Source organism: Anolis sagrei, chromosome 6 (genome assembly GCF_037176765.1).
Source record: "Anolis sagrei isolate rAnoSag1 chromosome 6, rAnoSag1.mat, whole genome shotgun sequence".
Lineage (NCBI taxonomy): Eukaryota > Metazoa > Chordata > Lepidosauria > Squamata > Dactyloidae > Anolis > Anolis sagrei.
Genome location: NC_090026.1, coordinates 102,374,137 through 102,391,354, shown reverse-complemented (window position 1 = coordinate 102,391,354; position 17,218 = coordinate 102,374,137). Strand labels below are relative to the sequence as shown.

The 17,218-nt window shown below is 43.8% G+C and overlaps 1 protein-coding gene across 2 annotated transcripts in view; it reads right to left on the bottom strand.

The window, feature by feature from the left end:
• CDK6 (cyclin dependent kinase 6) overlaps positions 1-15,972 on the bottom strand; it is a 153,422-nt gene extending 137,450 nt beyond the window's left edge. Inside the window, exons 1-2 of one of the 2 annotated variants that reach the window (XM_060782255.2) lie at positions 15,135-15,972; positions 1,306-1,824 (exon numbers count right to left, since the gene is read on the bottom strand). In XM_060782255.2, the coding sequence (XP_060638238.2) occupies positions 1,306-1,538 (233 nt within the window). In that variant the 5' untranslated portion in view covers positions 1,539-1,824; positions 15,135-15,972. Of the gene's footprint in view, positions 1-1,305; positions 1,825-11,263; positions 11,372-15,134 lie in introns of those variants that run through there. The other variant, XM_067470299.1, reaches the window with a different exon arrangement.
• Positions 15,973-17,218: the final 1,246 nt, after the last annotated feature.

The window sequence follows — 17,218 nt, the reverse complement described above, 5'->3', positions numbered from 1 at the left end:
CATACTTGGACTAGATCCACTGTGATCATAAACATCAAAGTGATGAACTCATGATAAAGTATACCAATTTGATGGCTTACGCTTGTGGAACAATATTTCTGTGCAACTCTGTCCCTTAAGATCTCAAGGAAAGCCAAACCTAACCATCTTCTAAAAACATTAGCTTGCTGGAGTTAAGATTGTCATTAAGGGAGATTTTGGCTATTGTGGTGGTGTTTTCTATTATATTGATTTTGAATTCACCATGAAATTTCAAGTTATTTCCTCGCATTTTGTGGAAGAGGGTGCTTTAAAGCAGTGGTTACCAACCTGTGTTCAGTGGACCATCAGTGGTCCACAAGAATGAAAATATGGTTCGCGGCCTCACTGTTAGTACACCGTTGCCTTGAAATCACGCAGCAACGAGAGTGACAGGTCTTGCAAAACCCTCTTAAAGTGCTGAGACAACGGGAATGTCAGATGGGGAGAGGCTGACTACCCACGAAAGGTTACTACTACCACAGCAGCTCTAGATTATTAAATACACTTTTCTGTGCAAGAGCAGATGGCGACTACTGGATGGCATATGTTCTGTATCAGAAACTGGAACTGATGTGGTCTATCCAATGCAATTTTCTGAATCAGCACCTGAAATAATCAAACCGATTCTAAAGTTGACCAAAAACAGATTCGTAACTTTTTGGTATTAATGTTGAAGAGTGGTCCCTGGTCAAAAAAAGGTTGGGAACCACTTCTTTAAAGAAAGCAACATGCTTTGGACCAACTTTTCAGATCTACAGGACCCCAGATTCCATTATCCCTACCCCACAACTGTGTGCGTGTTGATGAAGATGTGTGTTATTGTCCGATACATCAAGAGGGCTTTCAGACTGAGGAAGTCTGTTCCATACCAGGTTCTAAGTCTATAAAGTTGCATAGAAGTGTTATTATCGTGTTCACAAAAAACAAAACAAAACAAAACCCACCTCTGTTGTACTGGGCACAGTTAATACCCAGGACAAAAGAACTTCATTCTCAAGAAAATCAGGGCATACTTGTGGCTCCATGCCCATCCACTCAAATACTTAAGTCACACACCTATGCCTCTGGAGATGGATGTTTGAATGCGTGGGAGGAAAAGCTCAAGAAAAGATGGGTTAGGCAGCCAAGGCATGTGCTTCAGCACACTTCAAGCCCATTCCATTTTAATGCTAAGCCAATCCAGATACACAAGCTCAATGTTCAGAATACCCAATGTTTCTGAACTCAAATCAACATAACCAAGATGGAACCCAATTAACCAAATGCCCTGCTTTCCTTCCTCACCTGACCACGTTGGGGTGCTCAAAGGTCTCCAGATGCCTCAAGACAGCCACCTCCCGTATGGTGGAAAGCGGCATTCCCTCCTCACTTGTTTGCACCCGAACCCTCTTCAAGGCCACAAAGCGTCCGCCGTTCTTCAAGTCCCGGGCCTTAAACACCTTTCCATAGGCTCCTTCACCAATCTCGGCCACACATTCATATTGTTGGTCTGCGAGGGCCATGCTGTCCTTATCCATGGCTCTTCCTACTTTCCTTTTTCCCCCAGTTCCTTCTGCAACTTGGCAGGTGCTGTGGATGTTGTCCTGGCTCCCAGCGTGTCCTGGTTCCCAGCGGAAAACAGCCCTTTGCTGCTCCTGAACACTATTTCCAGAGGTTTGAACAGATGGGCCAGCCAGCAGGACAATTTCTTCCACCCTTCTGGAATTAGAATAATGGCCCCAGTCTGCCTTTTGCTTGCCCAGTGGCAGTTACCTCATAGTCTTTGGGATCATTGTCTCTGTAAAGCTGATTAAATCTAAAGGACTAAAGAGAAACAAACAAAATATAGAATCATTAGTATTAGTTGCATCACTCAATTGGGTTCCATCACAAAATAATTTGCCATTAAATGCTTAAACCTAAATTCAAATCCAACTATAAGGTAGGCCCACTAAATCAATGGGAACTTAGTAAATCAGTACCTGAAAAAAATTTCCTCAATTCAATAGTTCAACTTTAATTGAGACTACCATTGGGATTTACGCCTTCATTCATATATATATATATATATATATATGGATCTTCAACACAAATGCACTATACAGTTTTCAATGAAATGAGTATTTGATGCTTCAGTGTCAGTATTACTGCTGTTATTTACATTTATATCGCACCTTTCCCCAAAAATCTCAAGGCAGCATGTATACTTTCCCTTCTTCTTTCTATTTTACATTCTCTGTGGAGTGGGATACTCATGGAATCATAAAGTTGGAAGAGGCCTCAAGGGCCATTCAGTCCAACCCTTGATATACAGGAATACACAACCAAAACATGCTGAGATGCAAATTCTGAATGCATTTGTTCGAACATTACCATAAAAATAAAAGGATCCAATGTGCATACTGTTATTTATTTATAACAATTTATACTGATTCCAGGAATCAGAAATTCCAGAAAATAAAATTAGGTTATATGCATTGTCTTTACCCTATTTTACAGTCATAGAAACCAAATTCACAGCCTTAAAAGAACAATTACAAGCATATATACAAAACAATCACCACAACTATTAAAATAGTAGCAGATTAAGACTAAAAACTAAGCAGGGCAAACACCAATGCGGTAAATAAATGCATGCTAAAACAAACAAGTCTTCAACAAACATATAAAAACCAAAAACCAAACTAAAAACAAACCATGGATCTCCACAAGAAGGTTATTTCCAGTGTTTAATTGCCACTGCTGAAAAGTCCTGATCACGGGTGGTATTATTATTATTACGTCTATATTTATTTATAATCCACCTTTTTTGCAGACTGGGACTTAAAAGTGGTTTGCAAAATAATTCACTCCCCTTAAAAATTTAAAATATAATTAATTATATTCAAATAATTAAAAGCAGTTAAATGCATGACAATTGTGAAGAAAAGCTACAACTACGTGCAATCCCTTTATCCATGGACTTGATATCCATGGTTTCACTTACCCATTTTCCAGCCTTAGAACACATCCCTGTGGCTATAGGGAGTCCTACTGTATACAGCACATTGTCAAAAGCCTACTCTCCCTGAGCAGCCAGCCCTCAAAGGCCTGCTGAAACAAACAGGCCTTCACCAGCCTAAAAGGATAGCAAGGAGGGATAGCAACCTAACCTCATGAAGGGTGCACCTACACTGTAGAATTTCTGCAGTTTGACACCACTTTAACTGCCATGGCTCAATGCTATAGAACCACTGAATTGTTTAATAATTAAACTATGGTCAGCCTTCCATATTTGCGGGCTTAACTTTGCAGATTTGATTATTCACAAATTTGATTAGAATGTTATAAGAATCTCTAGATCCTCTGGTGCAACTCTGTGGTCACCTTTTGCCAGGCGGTCATCATAGAGGCATGCTGGAGAACCTAGAGATTCCTAGAGAGAGATTTTCTCAGGTAAAACATAGCACTTATTTTGATAAATGCTTTTTGACATTCATGAAGATTGTGTGCCCCTAATCCAAACAAATGTGGAGGGTTGACAGTAATTTAATTCTCTTTTAATATTTACCATCTATATGTTTTAACTGTATCATTTTTTATTTTGTTAGTTACTTTGTGTCCTTATCCTAGGGAAAAAGCAGGGTTTGAATATGTGTGTGTCTATCTATCTCTCTCTCTCTCTCTCTATCTATCTATCTATCTATCTATCTATCTAGTGGCTCCTTGTCAAGTTTTCATGAGCACATGGCTCTCCATGCCTTGGAAAGAGTGTGTGTGGAATGAAGGCCCAGAAAGTGCACATGCCTGCCTGCAGCCAAGCACCTCCTCTTGAGTAACAATGAGAATTTGCCTGTTGCCTCCTTGCCTTGGAAAGAGAGTGCATGCATGTGTGGTGTATAGGCCCAGAAAGCGTGCACAAGTGTCTGCAGCTGAGCATCACTCCTCTAGAGTAAAAACAGAAGAGCGCCTCTCCTCTAGAGTAAAACAGCTTCAATACCTAAAATGATGGGAAGGGGATCCAGGGGAGCCTGGGAAGCAACCCCCCCCCCATCATAATGGACTGGTAGAAAACTGATATTTCAGCACCCCAGAGCAAAAACAGGTATCTGCTCTCCCAATTTCGGGAGGCTTCCAAAAAAGAAGTCAGCCCCCCCCCCCCCAACTGAAACCCAGGACATGAAACGAGTCAAGTTTTACCCCAAAAGCACAACCTTAATGTGTGTGTGTGTATGAAATGAAGCTGAGCCAGTCTTAAGTATATGCAATTGCCCTTCCTCACTTACCTTAAGAAAAAGATTGTCACAGTACCTAATCAAGAACAAACTATAGTTATATTTAACTATGGCTTGTACAAACAATCCAAGTTCAAACCATGATTTATAACCCAGGCATGTTTGGAATGAAGTATATAAATTAACCACATATCCTGGTTCTGATATGACAAATCAAGCAAATGTCTTCAATCTCTACTTTTCTGGAAAGACAGGGAAATGGGAAATATATAATATCAGGACTAATCCAAGATCACGTCCGTCACATTAAACAGTAGTCTAATATTACGTCAAACAATGCTGGTGTTAAATTTTCCACTAAAAATAGTTGAGGTCTGTAGAGATGAGAATTCATTGTATGAGGATTAACAATCAGAAATTGGCTAGTTATGAATTTGTGTTCTACCTAAACACCACATGGAAGTATTGACTTCAGCAAACCTTGCCATTATTCCTCTGTACAATTAACATACTGTCATAAATTACATGGTATGCAAACTTTACAATCCACAAATAGGGACATCCCTTATAAGAAGGGACATCTGGAAATCCTTGGCAACTCACATAGAAACAAACACACTGAAATCACTAGATCCTGGATTTTTTAAAATGAGTTTAAACCTCAAAGTCCACTACTTTGAATGAGAACTGGCAATCATTGCAGTTGTCTTAAAAATAAATATTATACTGCCTAGTCACTGTCAACAGTAACGCAAATAGAATTCTGTGTAAACTGAAATTTCTATATTATCTTCAAGAACAGTACCATGTAAACCAAAATACAGTAATTTAATGTAGAAAATATTATAGAAGGGATCAAGACAAGATATAGTGAGCTAAATAGAAAAGAAATCAGGTAGGAGACACACTAAGAATTTTCCAGCCAACTTTTATAAAAGAGACAGCTAGTGACAAAATGTTTGGATTGCATGGCTCATGATGACCGAAATTCCACCATAACAGATTACAGATCTGGAGATTTTTGAGCCTGTATTATTCAGAATGGTGGGTCATCTTCTGAAAAGTCTACTCTATGAATAAATGCATAGGATTTATTTTAATACAGTTGTGACTAGTGATACAGTGGTTTCTATTACAAAGAAATGCAGTGAATACTCTAGAACAGATATGGGCAAACCTCAGCCCTCCAGGTGTTTGGTATTATTGGAGTTGAAGTCCAAAACACCTGGAGGGCTGAAGTTTGCACAAGTTAGAAAATACATACAAGTTATCATATGTATGATCCAAACTTGGATTACCATTGGTATTCAAAACAATGTCCTACATTTCATTTCTCTCTCCAATCTTAATTAGTAGATGAAACAGAGGAGAAAATTGTTTTCCCAGAATTACTACCAGGGATCAAGTAGTTCATATCATTCTGAGACTCAGAAATCATCTGATACTAATCAACATCCAAAGAGGTATAACAAGTGTAGAAATTATTATCACACACACACACAACACACACACAAGATGAACATAAAATGAAGATTTCTCTGTGTTCATCATGCTAAAATAATACTGTATATAGATAGTAAACACTTTAAAGTCTCACTGTTTGCATTTTAAAGTGAAACACTTTCCAGTGCTTATATTTCTCTTACTGAAATAAATGATCTTAAAGGTACTTAACTTCACCTGAATTATACTCTATATCAGTGGTTCCCAACCTGTGGCCCATGGACTACCAGTGGTCTGCAAGAACTAAAATATGGTCTGCGACTTCACCGTTACTACACCATTGCAATGAGAATGACTGATCTCATGAAACATTCTTATAGTGCTGAAGCTTATTAAATATGGTTTTCTGTGGGTTAGCGGATGGCGACTATTGGATGGCAAAATGTTCTGTATCAGATACTAGAGCTGATGTGGTCTATCCAATTCAATTTTCTGAATCAGCACTCCAAATAACCAAACTGAATCTAAAGTTGACCAAAATGTTGGAGAGTGGTCCCTCATAAAAAAAAAGCTTGCTCTATATTAAGCCTCAAATACCATCATCATTATTATCTTCATATATTAACTTAATAAATCAAAGAATTATAAATGAGTATTATAATTTAATTAATGAAAACACTATAATAGTAAACAAAATCCGTTGTCCTTTACTAACAGCGTCATGAAAGATCTGACATGTGAATAGTTCAGGAGACGGTATGGATTCTATCAACAATGGAAGTTCAATTGCATGACTGAAAAAAAATGTCATCCAAGAACAGTGAGTAGCAAATTCATCCTTTAAATAACAAACAGTGACAAGTATCACAAAGGTTGTTTACATCCAGATCACAGATGACAAACTTTCTTGCATTCTCACTAATGATCAACCAGAGTAGAAACAACTCTTAATCATAAACTCGTACTCTTACTTGTAAGAATTAATACTTGTAAGAAGCAATTTTATTTGTTCCATTAAAAGCAAATATAAATAATATAAAATAATACTGACAATATATTAAAATAGCCAATATTTTACAGGCAACTTCAACATGAAGAAAATAGCTGCGATGATCAGCACAATTCAACACATTCAGGATTGGAAGACAAACCAGAGACGAAAATGAATACATAAATAGCAAAGTGTTAGAAAATGAAGTAAGACTTTGTTTCTGTGTTTCCTAGAGTTTTGGGTCATTGGCCCAGTTTTTCCACTCACTGTATACTTGCTTGGTATCTTTGACTCCTTAGTCTTTAGACCACCAGCAGTGCAAAGTGTGTGCTTCCCAAACATTTCTAACTACTAGCTACTTTTGTCCCTGTCTTCTCAGTTTACTGCAGCTTCCTCCAACTTGACAGCCTTCAGATGCATTGGAGTAATTATCTCAAATCAGTTGGTTGGGGAACATTACAGATGTAACCCAACACACCTACATGGCGCCAAGTAAAGAAAAGCTGTCCTACGGTGCCCTTTGAACATCACTTTATTCTTCTCATTAGTCCTTTCTTTCACCCAGTTTTGCTTATCCTGATTTTGCCTTTGTATTAAAACTGCATATTGTAGACACTCAACTTCAGGATTTGAGCAAAAATATGGATTTTGATATGACCTGTGGATAAGTCAAGGGGACCAGCTGTCTCCAGCCATGCCCTTTCCCAATCCAGGCATTAAAAAAGGCCAGGTGGTATCACAGAGGAAAGATGGTCAGTGCTTCTCTTATGTTCTTCTGGGACGGACCAAGAGCTTGCCTTTCACTACTCTACTCAAAGAAGGTGATGATTCCTTTTTTTTATAAGAGTTAGGATACAGTACTTACATTGACCTATGGATAAGTCAACTCTGAGTTGATTTTTTGATTAAAATTTCTAGACTTATACATGAATATAGAGGGTACTTCTTTTTGAAGGCTGCACAACTGTCTCTTCTTCCTCAAGTTATGTCTCGCCTTCCTTCACATCTCTACTGCCTTTCTTTAGTCTTCCTTTTGCTCCTGGCTTTGCCTATCTCTGACTTCCTTTCACCACCTACTTAACCTTTGTGAGTTGTCTTCTTACATCCTGGGCCCTCATTCTACGTCTTTTTGCTTCCCACCATTCCACCTTCTTTTACTAGAACACAAGCAGCCTTGACTTGCCAAGTTGCAATGGGAGTGCTTCTTTTGCTTCAATCTCAGCATTCATTTCCTATTTATTGCTGTTCACTTCTCTTTGGGTGGTTCTATGGCCAACCAGAAGAGAGCTGTAGTCCAACATAGAGTAATGGAACCACACTGGGAGAAAGCTGCCTTAATTCAGAGTGAACTCTTCAAAATGATCAAGGAGAATATTGGGTAAATACGATTCTACTAGAATGCCAGTATGACAGTTGCCCCTTATCAGTGACCATATTTTACTTAGTTCCACATATTTGGTTTGTGATACGGATAACTATTATCTTAAGAGAAACCATAGCACATCTCTGCAGTATTCACATTTTAATACTTATGAACATTTATGATAATACTGCTGCTTTCAATTTCTGATAGTCTTATACCCAGCATTGCAACAACTCAACTGCAAAGAGGATACTGACTTTGGAAAAAAGAAACACCACAGATAACATGCAACTGCCACATGCTGACTACCCTCACACCAAAGAGCATGTGATTTAAAAAAACATTAAGCAAGAATCCATGTGAAAGTAAGAAAAATACCTCTTTATGAGGTGTTTCTTGGGACATTTTATCCCTTCTCAACATAAGTTCTAGATCAGAGCTTTCAAAAAGATGTGTTGCGATGTGATAGTGTTGGCTGCAGTATGTGGATGTGTCACACAAATGTAAGGAGACAACTCTTGAATCTATATGAAATAAACAATAAATCATATATTTTAAAAATATAAATGAAAGTTTTTCATGAGACGTTGTGTCCCCATACATTTCTTTATGACAATTTACGGTATGTATGGCAGTGGTTCCCAAACTTTTTTTGACCAGGGACCACTTGACCAGGGACCACTCTCCAACATTAGTACCAAAAGGGTTACAAATCAGTTTTTGGTCAACTTTAGATTTGGTTTAGTTATCTGGGGTGATGATTCAAAAACTGCATTGGATAGACCACATTAGCTCTAGTTTCTGATACAGAACATATGCCATCCAGTAGTCGCCATTTGCTCGCCCACAGAAAACCATATTTAATAATCTAGAACTGATGTGGTAGTAGTAATCTTTCATGGATTGTCAGCCGCTCCCCTCCCGACATCCCTATTGCCTTGGCACTATAAGAGGGTTTCACGAGACTAGTCACTCTTGTTGCCATGTGTTTCAAGGCAACAATGAAGTAATAGTAAGGCTGCAAGCCAGATTTTAGTTGTTGCAGACCACTGGTGGTCCACGGACCACAGGTTGGGAACCACTAATGTATGGTCTCCATATCTCTTATAAGGGGTTGGTTTAACTTCCGGTTTCCTGGTAAAACTGAATTACTATGTCACAAAATGATGCTTGTCTAAAAAGTGTGTCATCCACATCAAATATTTGGAAAGCTCTGGTCTAGATGTTAATGACTGATCTCCAAATCATTCTCCCATTTGAAGGACAGGATATCAATGTATATTTTGAGTCAATGTCTCCTGCTACATTCCAATATTCATGGCATAAGAAAGCAACGACTGTGCTCTGTTCTCCACATTCTCATGTACATTTTCCCCAACATACCATTAGTAATCCTTTTTTATCAGGTCAATCTAGATCCATTCTTTTAAAAAAAAAACCTATGCAAAACCCAAACCTGGATTATATACCTAATGTTTACTTTAAATCATGTATTCTAGTCTGTAGACTGTAGAATTAAGGTGGTTTGACACCACTTTAACTGCCATGGTTCCAGGCCCGTAGCCAGGATTTCGTTTCGGGGGGGGCTAAAAAATTTTTAGGGGGGGGTTTCGGGGGGGGCTGAGTTTCGGGGGGGGGCTGAGTCTGAGTGAAAGAGGGTCTAGCCTAGCAAACCTTTTGTATCATTACCCCAATACCCCCATACATATGGGATATATTGAGAATGGTGATCAAATCATGATATTAATAAACATAACAGTTTAAATAATGCACCAGTAAGGCCTTTTCACGAACCACCATGAGAATTTCGGGGGGGGCTGAAGCCCCCCGAGCCCCCCCCCTGGCTACATGCCTGCATGGTTCAATGCTATGCTGTCCTGGGAGTTGCCATTTGGTGAGGCACAAGAACTCTTTGGCAGAGAAGACCTTGTAAAACTACAACTTCAATTAATCCATGGACTCAAACCTTGGGTGTTCAAGTGGTTTCAATCTGAATCAATTCTCCAACGTTAGACGCAGCCAGAAAGCATGTCACTTGCATTAGAAAAACCCAATGGAGAAAGAAGGAAAGTGCAGCATTAATGTAGTTTGATACCATTTTAACTGCAATGGAATCCAGGGAGTTGTAGTTTTACAAGGTCTTTACCCCCTCTGCCAAAGAGTGCTGGTCCCTTGCTTACTACAATTCCCAGGATACCATAGCACTGAGTTGTGGCAATTAAAGTGCTGCCAAACTGCCTTAATTCTCAGTGTTGGGCAGGCATGGGCCAAATTAAGTGGCTGAGGGTCTGAGGCTGTTAGAAATGGTGGGAGTTGGAGTCCAAAAACTCCTAGAGGGCCCAAGTTGGCCCAGACCTTTTCCGGAGGGACTCTTCTTATTCTTATTCTTATTTGGATGTTTGATTATACAGTATATATAAGGAATGTCATTTATTGTAAGGGGTTTGAGGCTGTTAGGAATGGTTGGAGTTGGATTCCAAAACACCTGGAGGGTCCAAGTTGGCCCAGGCCTGGTATAGATGTACCCTACACAATGCAACTCTAGGAGCTGCAGTTTGGTGATGTACCAACACTCTTTGGCAAAGGAAAGCTGAAACCCTTGTAAAACTACAAGGCTGAGGGGGAAAAGGAAGGGCCCTGAGGCTGTGAGGGATGGTGGGAGTTGGAGTCCAAAACACCTGGAGGGCCCAAGTTGGCCCATGCCTGGTGTAGATGCACCCTATGCAATGCAACCCTGGGAGCTGCAGTTTGGTGAGGCACCAACACTCTTTGGCACAGAAGGCTGAAGCCCTTGTAAAACCACAAGGCTGAGGGGGGAAAAGGAATGGACCTGAGGCTGCGAGGAATAGTGGGAGTTGGAGTCCAAAATACCTGGAGGGCCGAGGACTGGTGTAGATGCACCCTACGCAATGCAACCCTGGGAGCTGCAGGTTGGTGAGGTACCAACACTCTTTGGCACAGAAGGATAAAGCCCTTGTAAAACTAGGAAGGAGCCTTAAGCTGCGGAAGGAGCCTTAAGCTGCGAGGAATGGTGGAAGTTGGAGTCCAAAACACCTGGAGGGCCCAAGTTGGCCCATGCCTGGTGTAGATGCACGCTATGCAATGCAACCCTGGGAGCTGCAGTTTGGTGAGGCACCAACACTCTCTGGCACAGAAGGCTGAAGCCCTTGTAAAACTACAACTCCCAGGTTTCCATAGCATTGAGCCTTGGCAGTTCAAAAGGTGTCAAACAGAATTAATAGTACAGCTTACAATCCATCCAGTTGGAGAGTAGGCATCAGATGAGCCCAATGGGTCAAGTGCACAAAACAGGCAGAGAAGGCAGCTCCACGTGCCTGAGCCTGGAAGAAGGAGCCTCTCTCTGCTTGTGCGAAGGGCCCACCAGCCAATGAAAAGGCCAGAACGGCAAGGTGGGCGGGGCTGCGGAGTTTGCCCTGAGACAGAGGGGGAGGCTGAGTGTGGGGGGTCTCAGGGGGCGGGGCCTCTGGGAACACACGCAAGCAGCAATCTCCCCCTCCCAACAAGAAAGAAAACCCCCCTCATATTTGTTTCAGAGTGCATTCATTCCAAGGTGGGAAAGGAAAGTCTGAGGGAAGAAGGTGTCTTGGAGAAAGTGAGGGGGTGTGAAAGGGAATTTCCTTCCTTCCCTCTAAGGAAGGCATATGGGGCACCTCAAAAACAACCACAGGATTTCCCCCCCAACTCAGCAAAGTCACATGAAGGACTTGGTGCGCCTCGTGGCTTAGCAATGTGCACCCTCCTTTCCCCCCTTCGAAGCATTCCCACATCTACACTCCCCCCCCCCGAATTAAATGGTATTTCAAAGGCAAAGTCCCCCCCACTCAAGCATAACATCTATACACACCTCATGGGATCCCCTTGCTTGGGCAGGGACCACCCCAAAGCAGATCCTCTCTAAGGGCAGGCAGGGAGTTGTAGAAAAAGGGAAACAATGCCTTCCGACCCACCAGAGTGGGAAGGAAGTCCCAAAGGGTGGCTGAGTATAAATAAATAGGGGGCCACAAAGCTCTCCAGATCCAACCCCACTCCATCATCTTGAGAGGAAGAGCTGAAAGGTGGCAAGTGGGGTCGTTGGGGCATAATGGAAGTAATAAAGTCCCCCCAAACCCAACCTTTACCATTTAAAGCCCCTCATTTAGTCTATGGTCATATTAGTGGGGTGGGGGAGTGTAAAGTAGGGGGGGATATAATAAAGCACCCCAAATCCAACCCCAGCCATATAATCAATGATCATATCAATGGGGTGGAGGTGTAAAGGGAGGAGGGGGGATAAAGCACCCTAAATCCAAGCCCAGCCATATAGAACCTATTTAATCTATGATCATATTAGTGGGGTGGGGGCGTAAAGAGGGGGGGGGGATAGCAATGCACCCCATATCCAACCGCCAGACATATAAAGCCCATTTAATAAATAATCACATTAGCGGAGTGGGGCATAAAGGGGATAATAAAACCCCAAATTCAACCCATGCCATTGAAAACCCCTCATTTAGTCCATGATCATATAAATGGGGTGGGGTGTAAAGAGGGAGATAACAAAGCAGCCCAAATCCAATCCCAGTCTTGAAGACCCCAATCCCAATTTAGTTCATGATCCTATGAATCATATGAATGTCATTGGGGTGGTTGGATGTAAATGAGAGGTAATAAAGTCCCCCAAACCTATCCCCACTATTCAAAAGACCCCATTTAGTCCATGACTCAGGATCTAGAGAAATGTTGGTGGAGTGTAAAGGGGGATAATAAAGCCCCTGAAAGCCACTCCTTGCCATTTAAGACCATCCTGTAGTTAGTCAATGCTCCTGAGACTCAGAAGAAGGTCTGGAAGGTGGGCCGACCTTCTTAAATGGTGGGGATTGGCTTGGAGGGGGGAGATTGATTGTCCTCCTGTACACTCAGCCACCCCAACTAGCCTTCCTTTCATGATCAAAACAGGGTCTTAAATGGCGAGGGTCAAATTTGGGGGGCTTTAATACCCACTTTTGCATCCAACCACCCCTCCTCTATTTAGTCAATCATCCCAAGGCTCAGAGGAAGATCTGGAAGATAGGCAGTGGGGTGTTGGATGTAAAAGGGGGTAATAAAGCCTCCCAAACTCAACCCTAATCATTTGAGACCCCCTTTTGTCCATGAGAAGAAGGCTAGTGGGGTGGGAGGGTATAAAGGCAAATAATAGAGCCCCCCCAAAAGCCAACCTGCACTATTTAAAACCCTCCTCTATTTAGTCAATGATCCTGAGGCTCAGAGGAAGGTCTGAAAGGTGAGCAATGGGGTGTTTGGATGTAAAAGGGGGTAATAAAGCTCCCCAAACTCAACCCTCACCATTTAAGACCCCTTTTGATCATGAGAAGAATGTTAGTGGGGTGGTGGATCCAAAGGGGGATAATAAAGCACTTTGAAAGCCAACCTGCACTATTTAAGACGCTCCTCTATTTAGTCAATGATCCTGAGTCTCAGAGGAAGATCTCGGAGGTGGGCAATGGGTACTTGGATGTAAAGGGGGGGGGGTGATAAAGCCCCCTTCCAGACCTTCCTCTGAGCATCAGGGCTATTGACTAAATAGAGGAGGGTTGGTTGGATGTAAAAGGGGGCGATAAAGCCATTTAAGACCTCCTTTTGATCATGAGAAGGCTAGTGGGGTCAGTGGTTGTAAAGACCTCCTTAAGACCCCCTTTTGATCATGAGAGGAAGGCTCGTGGGGTGGGTGGGTGTACAGGGGGATAACAGAGCCCCCCAAAAGCCAACCCACACTATTTCAGACCCTCCTCTATTGAGTCAATGATCCTGAGGTTCAGAGGAAGGTCTGGAAGGTGGTCAATGAGGTGGTTGGATGTAAAAGGCGGTAATCAAGCCCCCCAAGCTCAACCTTCGCCATTTAAGCCCCCCTTTTGATAATGAGAGGAGTGTTCATGATAATAGAGCTCCCCAAAAGCCTCCCCCCTATTAAAAACCCTCCTCTATTTAGTCAATGATCCTGAAACTTTGAGGAAGGTCTGAAAGGTAGGCAATGGGGTGGTTGGATGCAAAGGGGGGGGGGGGGGTAATATAGCTTCCCAAACTCAACCCTTGCCATTTAAGACCCCCCCCCCCTTTGATCTGGAGAGGAATGTTAGCAGGATGAGTGGGTGTAAGGGGGGAGGAATGTTAGTGGGGTGGGTGGGTGTACAGAGCCCCCCAAAAGCCAACCCACACTATTTCAGACTCTCCTCTATTTAGTCAATGATCCTGAGGCTCAGAAGGAGGTCTGGAAGGTGGGCAATGGGGTGGTTGGGTGCAAAAGGCAGTAATAAAGCCCTCCAAGCTCAACCCTCACCATTTAAGACCCCCTTTTGGTAATGAGAAGACTGTTAAGAGATAATAGAGCCCCCCCCCCAAAAGCCAACCCCCACTATTAAAAACCCTCCTCTCTTTAGTCAATGATCCTGAGACTTTGAGGAAGGTCTGAAAGGTGGGCAAAGGGGTGGTTGGATGCAAAGGGGGGTAATAACCCCCCCCCCCAATCCAACCCTCACCATTTAAAACCCCTCTTCGATCATGAGAGGAAGCTAGTGGAATGGGTGGGTGTACAGGGGGATAATAAAGCCCCTCCAAAAGTCTGCCTGCACTATTTAAAACCCTCCTTAGATCCTGAGGTTCAGAGAAAGGTCTGAAAGGTGGGCAATGGGGTGGTTGGGTGCAAAGGGGGGGGGATAAAGCTCCCCAAACTCAACCCTCGCCGTTTAAGACCCCCTTTTCATCATGCGAGGAATGTTAGTGGGGTGGGTGGGTGTACAGGGAGAAAATAGAGCCCCCCAAAAGCCAACCCGCACTATTTAAGACCCTCTATTTAGTCAATGATCCTGGGGCTCAGAGGGAGGTCTGGAAGGTGGGCAATGGGGTGGTTGGGCGCAAAAGGGAGTAATAAAACCCCTCAAACTCAACCTTCGCCATTGAAGACCCCCTTTTGATCATGAGAGGAATGTTAGTGGGAGGGTGGGTGTAAAGGGGGATCATAGAGCCCTCCCGGAGCCAAGCCCGGCCACTCACTAGCCCTCCTCCCCATTGAAACCAAAGAGTCTATCAATCTGGATGAGCACATGGCACTTCAGGGCCGAGGAAGTACCTGGCGTGCGCTTCTGCTGGTGTTGGTGCGGGAGCTCCTCTCGGAGGGGTGCCTCGGTCTTCAGAGCCAAACGGGGGTCTTTGGAGAGAGCAATAAAAGGGACCCCCCCTCCTATACAATTAAAAGAGGAATAAGCAGGGGGTGGGAGGAAGGAAGGAAGGATGGATGGAAGGAAGGAAAGGACAGCTTGCTTCCTCTCTCTCTCTCTCTCTCTCTGGGAAGTCCTAAGATCTGGCTGCCCATCCAACGCAGATGGGTCAAGGGGAGGAGGAGGAGGAGGAGGAGGAGGAAGAGGAGGAGGAGGGAGGTTCACATGGTGCTGCTCCGGTTTGGGGCTCCCCGCAGACCCGGCCTGGGCCACACAGGTAGCCGCCAGCACCGGAGCGCCTCCTCCTCCTCAACCCGCATCTTCCTGGCAAACTCGGGAAGAGCAAAACGGCACCTTCTCCTTCTTCCTCCTTCTCCTTCTCTTCTTCATGCAAGGAGAGGATCTCGCAAACCTCCCTCCTCCTCCTCTTCCTCCTCCCTTAGAGAAAAAAAAAAGGGGGGGGGGGTTGTAATAACTCTGATCAAAGCCTTCACAAACTCTACCCACGGACACTCTTCCTGCCTGTGAAAAAAGTTCCCGTTCCTCTCTCTCTCTCTCTCTTTCTGTGGCTCAGTCTGGGAGCAGAAGAGTTTTCTTTTCTTTTTCTCTCCCCCCTCTCCAAACTCGCCTCCACTCACTCTCCCTCTCTCTCTCTCTTTTCCTCTCTCTCTTCCCTTTCTCCCCTTCTCCCCCTCGGTTTCCCACGCTGGCTGAATGTGACTTGACCCCGTTTCAAAAAAGTTTGACATAGTGCTTCAACATTTCCGCATTCCTCCCCGACTACAAAGGCAGCGGCCGCCTCCTTCTGCTTTCTGTCTCTGCTCTCTGTCTTCGCACTCAATGAAATCCTTCATGGGCCAAAAAAAAAGGCAAGGGGGGGGGGGCAGACCACCCCTCCCCTCTCCCCAAATACCGCCGGCAAGGAGGCAGGAGAGAGAGAGGGGGGCGATAGGGGGGGTGATTATGGGGGAGGGAGAGGGGAGACCCCAAGCTGGGAGGAGGAAGAGGAAGGAGGAGAGCACAGCTTCTGAAACTGCTGCTGCTGCCTCGTGGGCTTGTTTCCCAGGGTGTGCAAAAGTCCACATTTGTTACACAAGAGCAGGCCCGGGCCAACTTGGGCCCTCCAGGTGTTTGGGACTCCAACTCCCACCATTCAGACTGTGAGGAATGGTGGGAGTTGGAGCCCCAAACACCTGGAGGGTCCAAGTTGGCCCATGGCTGGTGTAGATGCACCCTACGCAATGCAACCCTGGGAGCTGCAGTTTGGTGAGGCGCCAACACTCTTTGGCACAGAAAGCTGAAGCCCTTGTAAAACTACAAGGCTGAGGGGGAAAAGGAAGGGGCCTGAGGCTGTGGGGAATGGTGGGAGTTGGAGTCCAAAACACCTGGAGGGCCCAAGTTGGCCCATGCCTGCTGTAGATGCACTCTCTGCAATGCAACCCTGGCTGCTGCAGTTTGTTGGGGAACTAATACGCTTTGGCACAGAAGGCTGAAGACCTTGTGAAACTACAAGGCTGAGGGGGAAAGGAAGGGGCCTGAGGCTGTGAGGAATGGTGGGAGTTGGAGTCCAAAACACCTGGAGAGCCCATTGGCCCCGGCCTTTTCCAGAGGGACTCTTCTTGTTATTATTATTCTTTTTTGGATGTTTGGACATACAGTATATATAAAGAACAAAAGTAATTTAAAGTAGGTAAAAGCTAAAAGTTTTCCCCTGACATTAAGTCCAATCGTGTTCAACTCTGGGGGTTGGTGCTTAACTCCATTTCTAAGCCAAAGAGCCAGCATTGTCCATAGACACTTCCAAGGTCATGTGGCTGGCATGACTGCATGGAGTACTGTTATCTTCCTGCCGGAGCGGTAACTATTTATCTACTCACATTTGCATGTTTTTGAACTTCTAGGTTGGCAGAGACTAGAGCTAGCAACAGGAGAATTGGCTGACTGCAAGGACATTGCCCAGGGGACACCCTGGATGTTTGGATGTTTTACCAGGTGA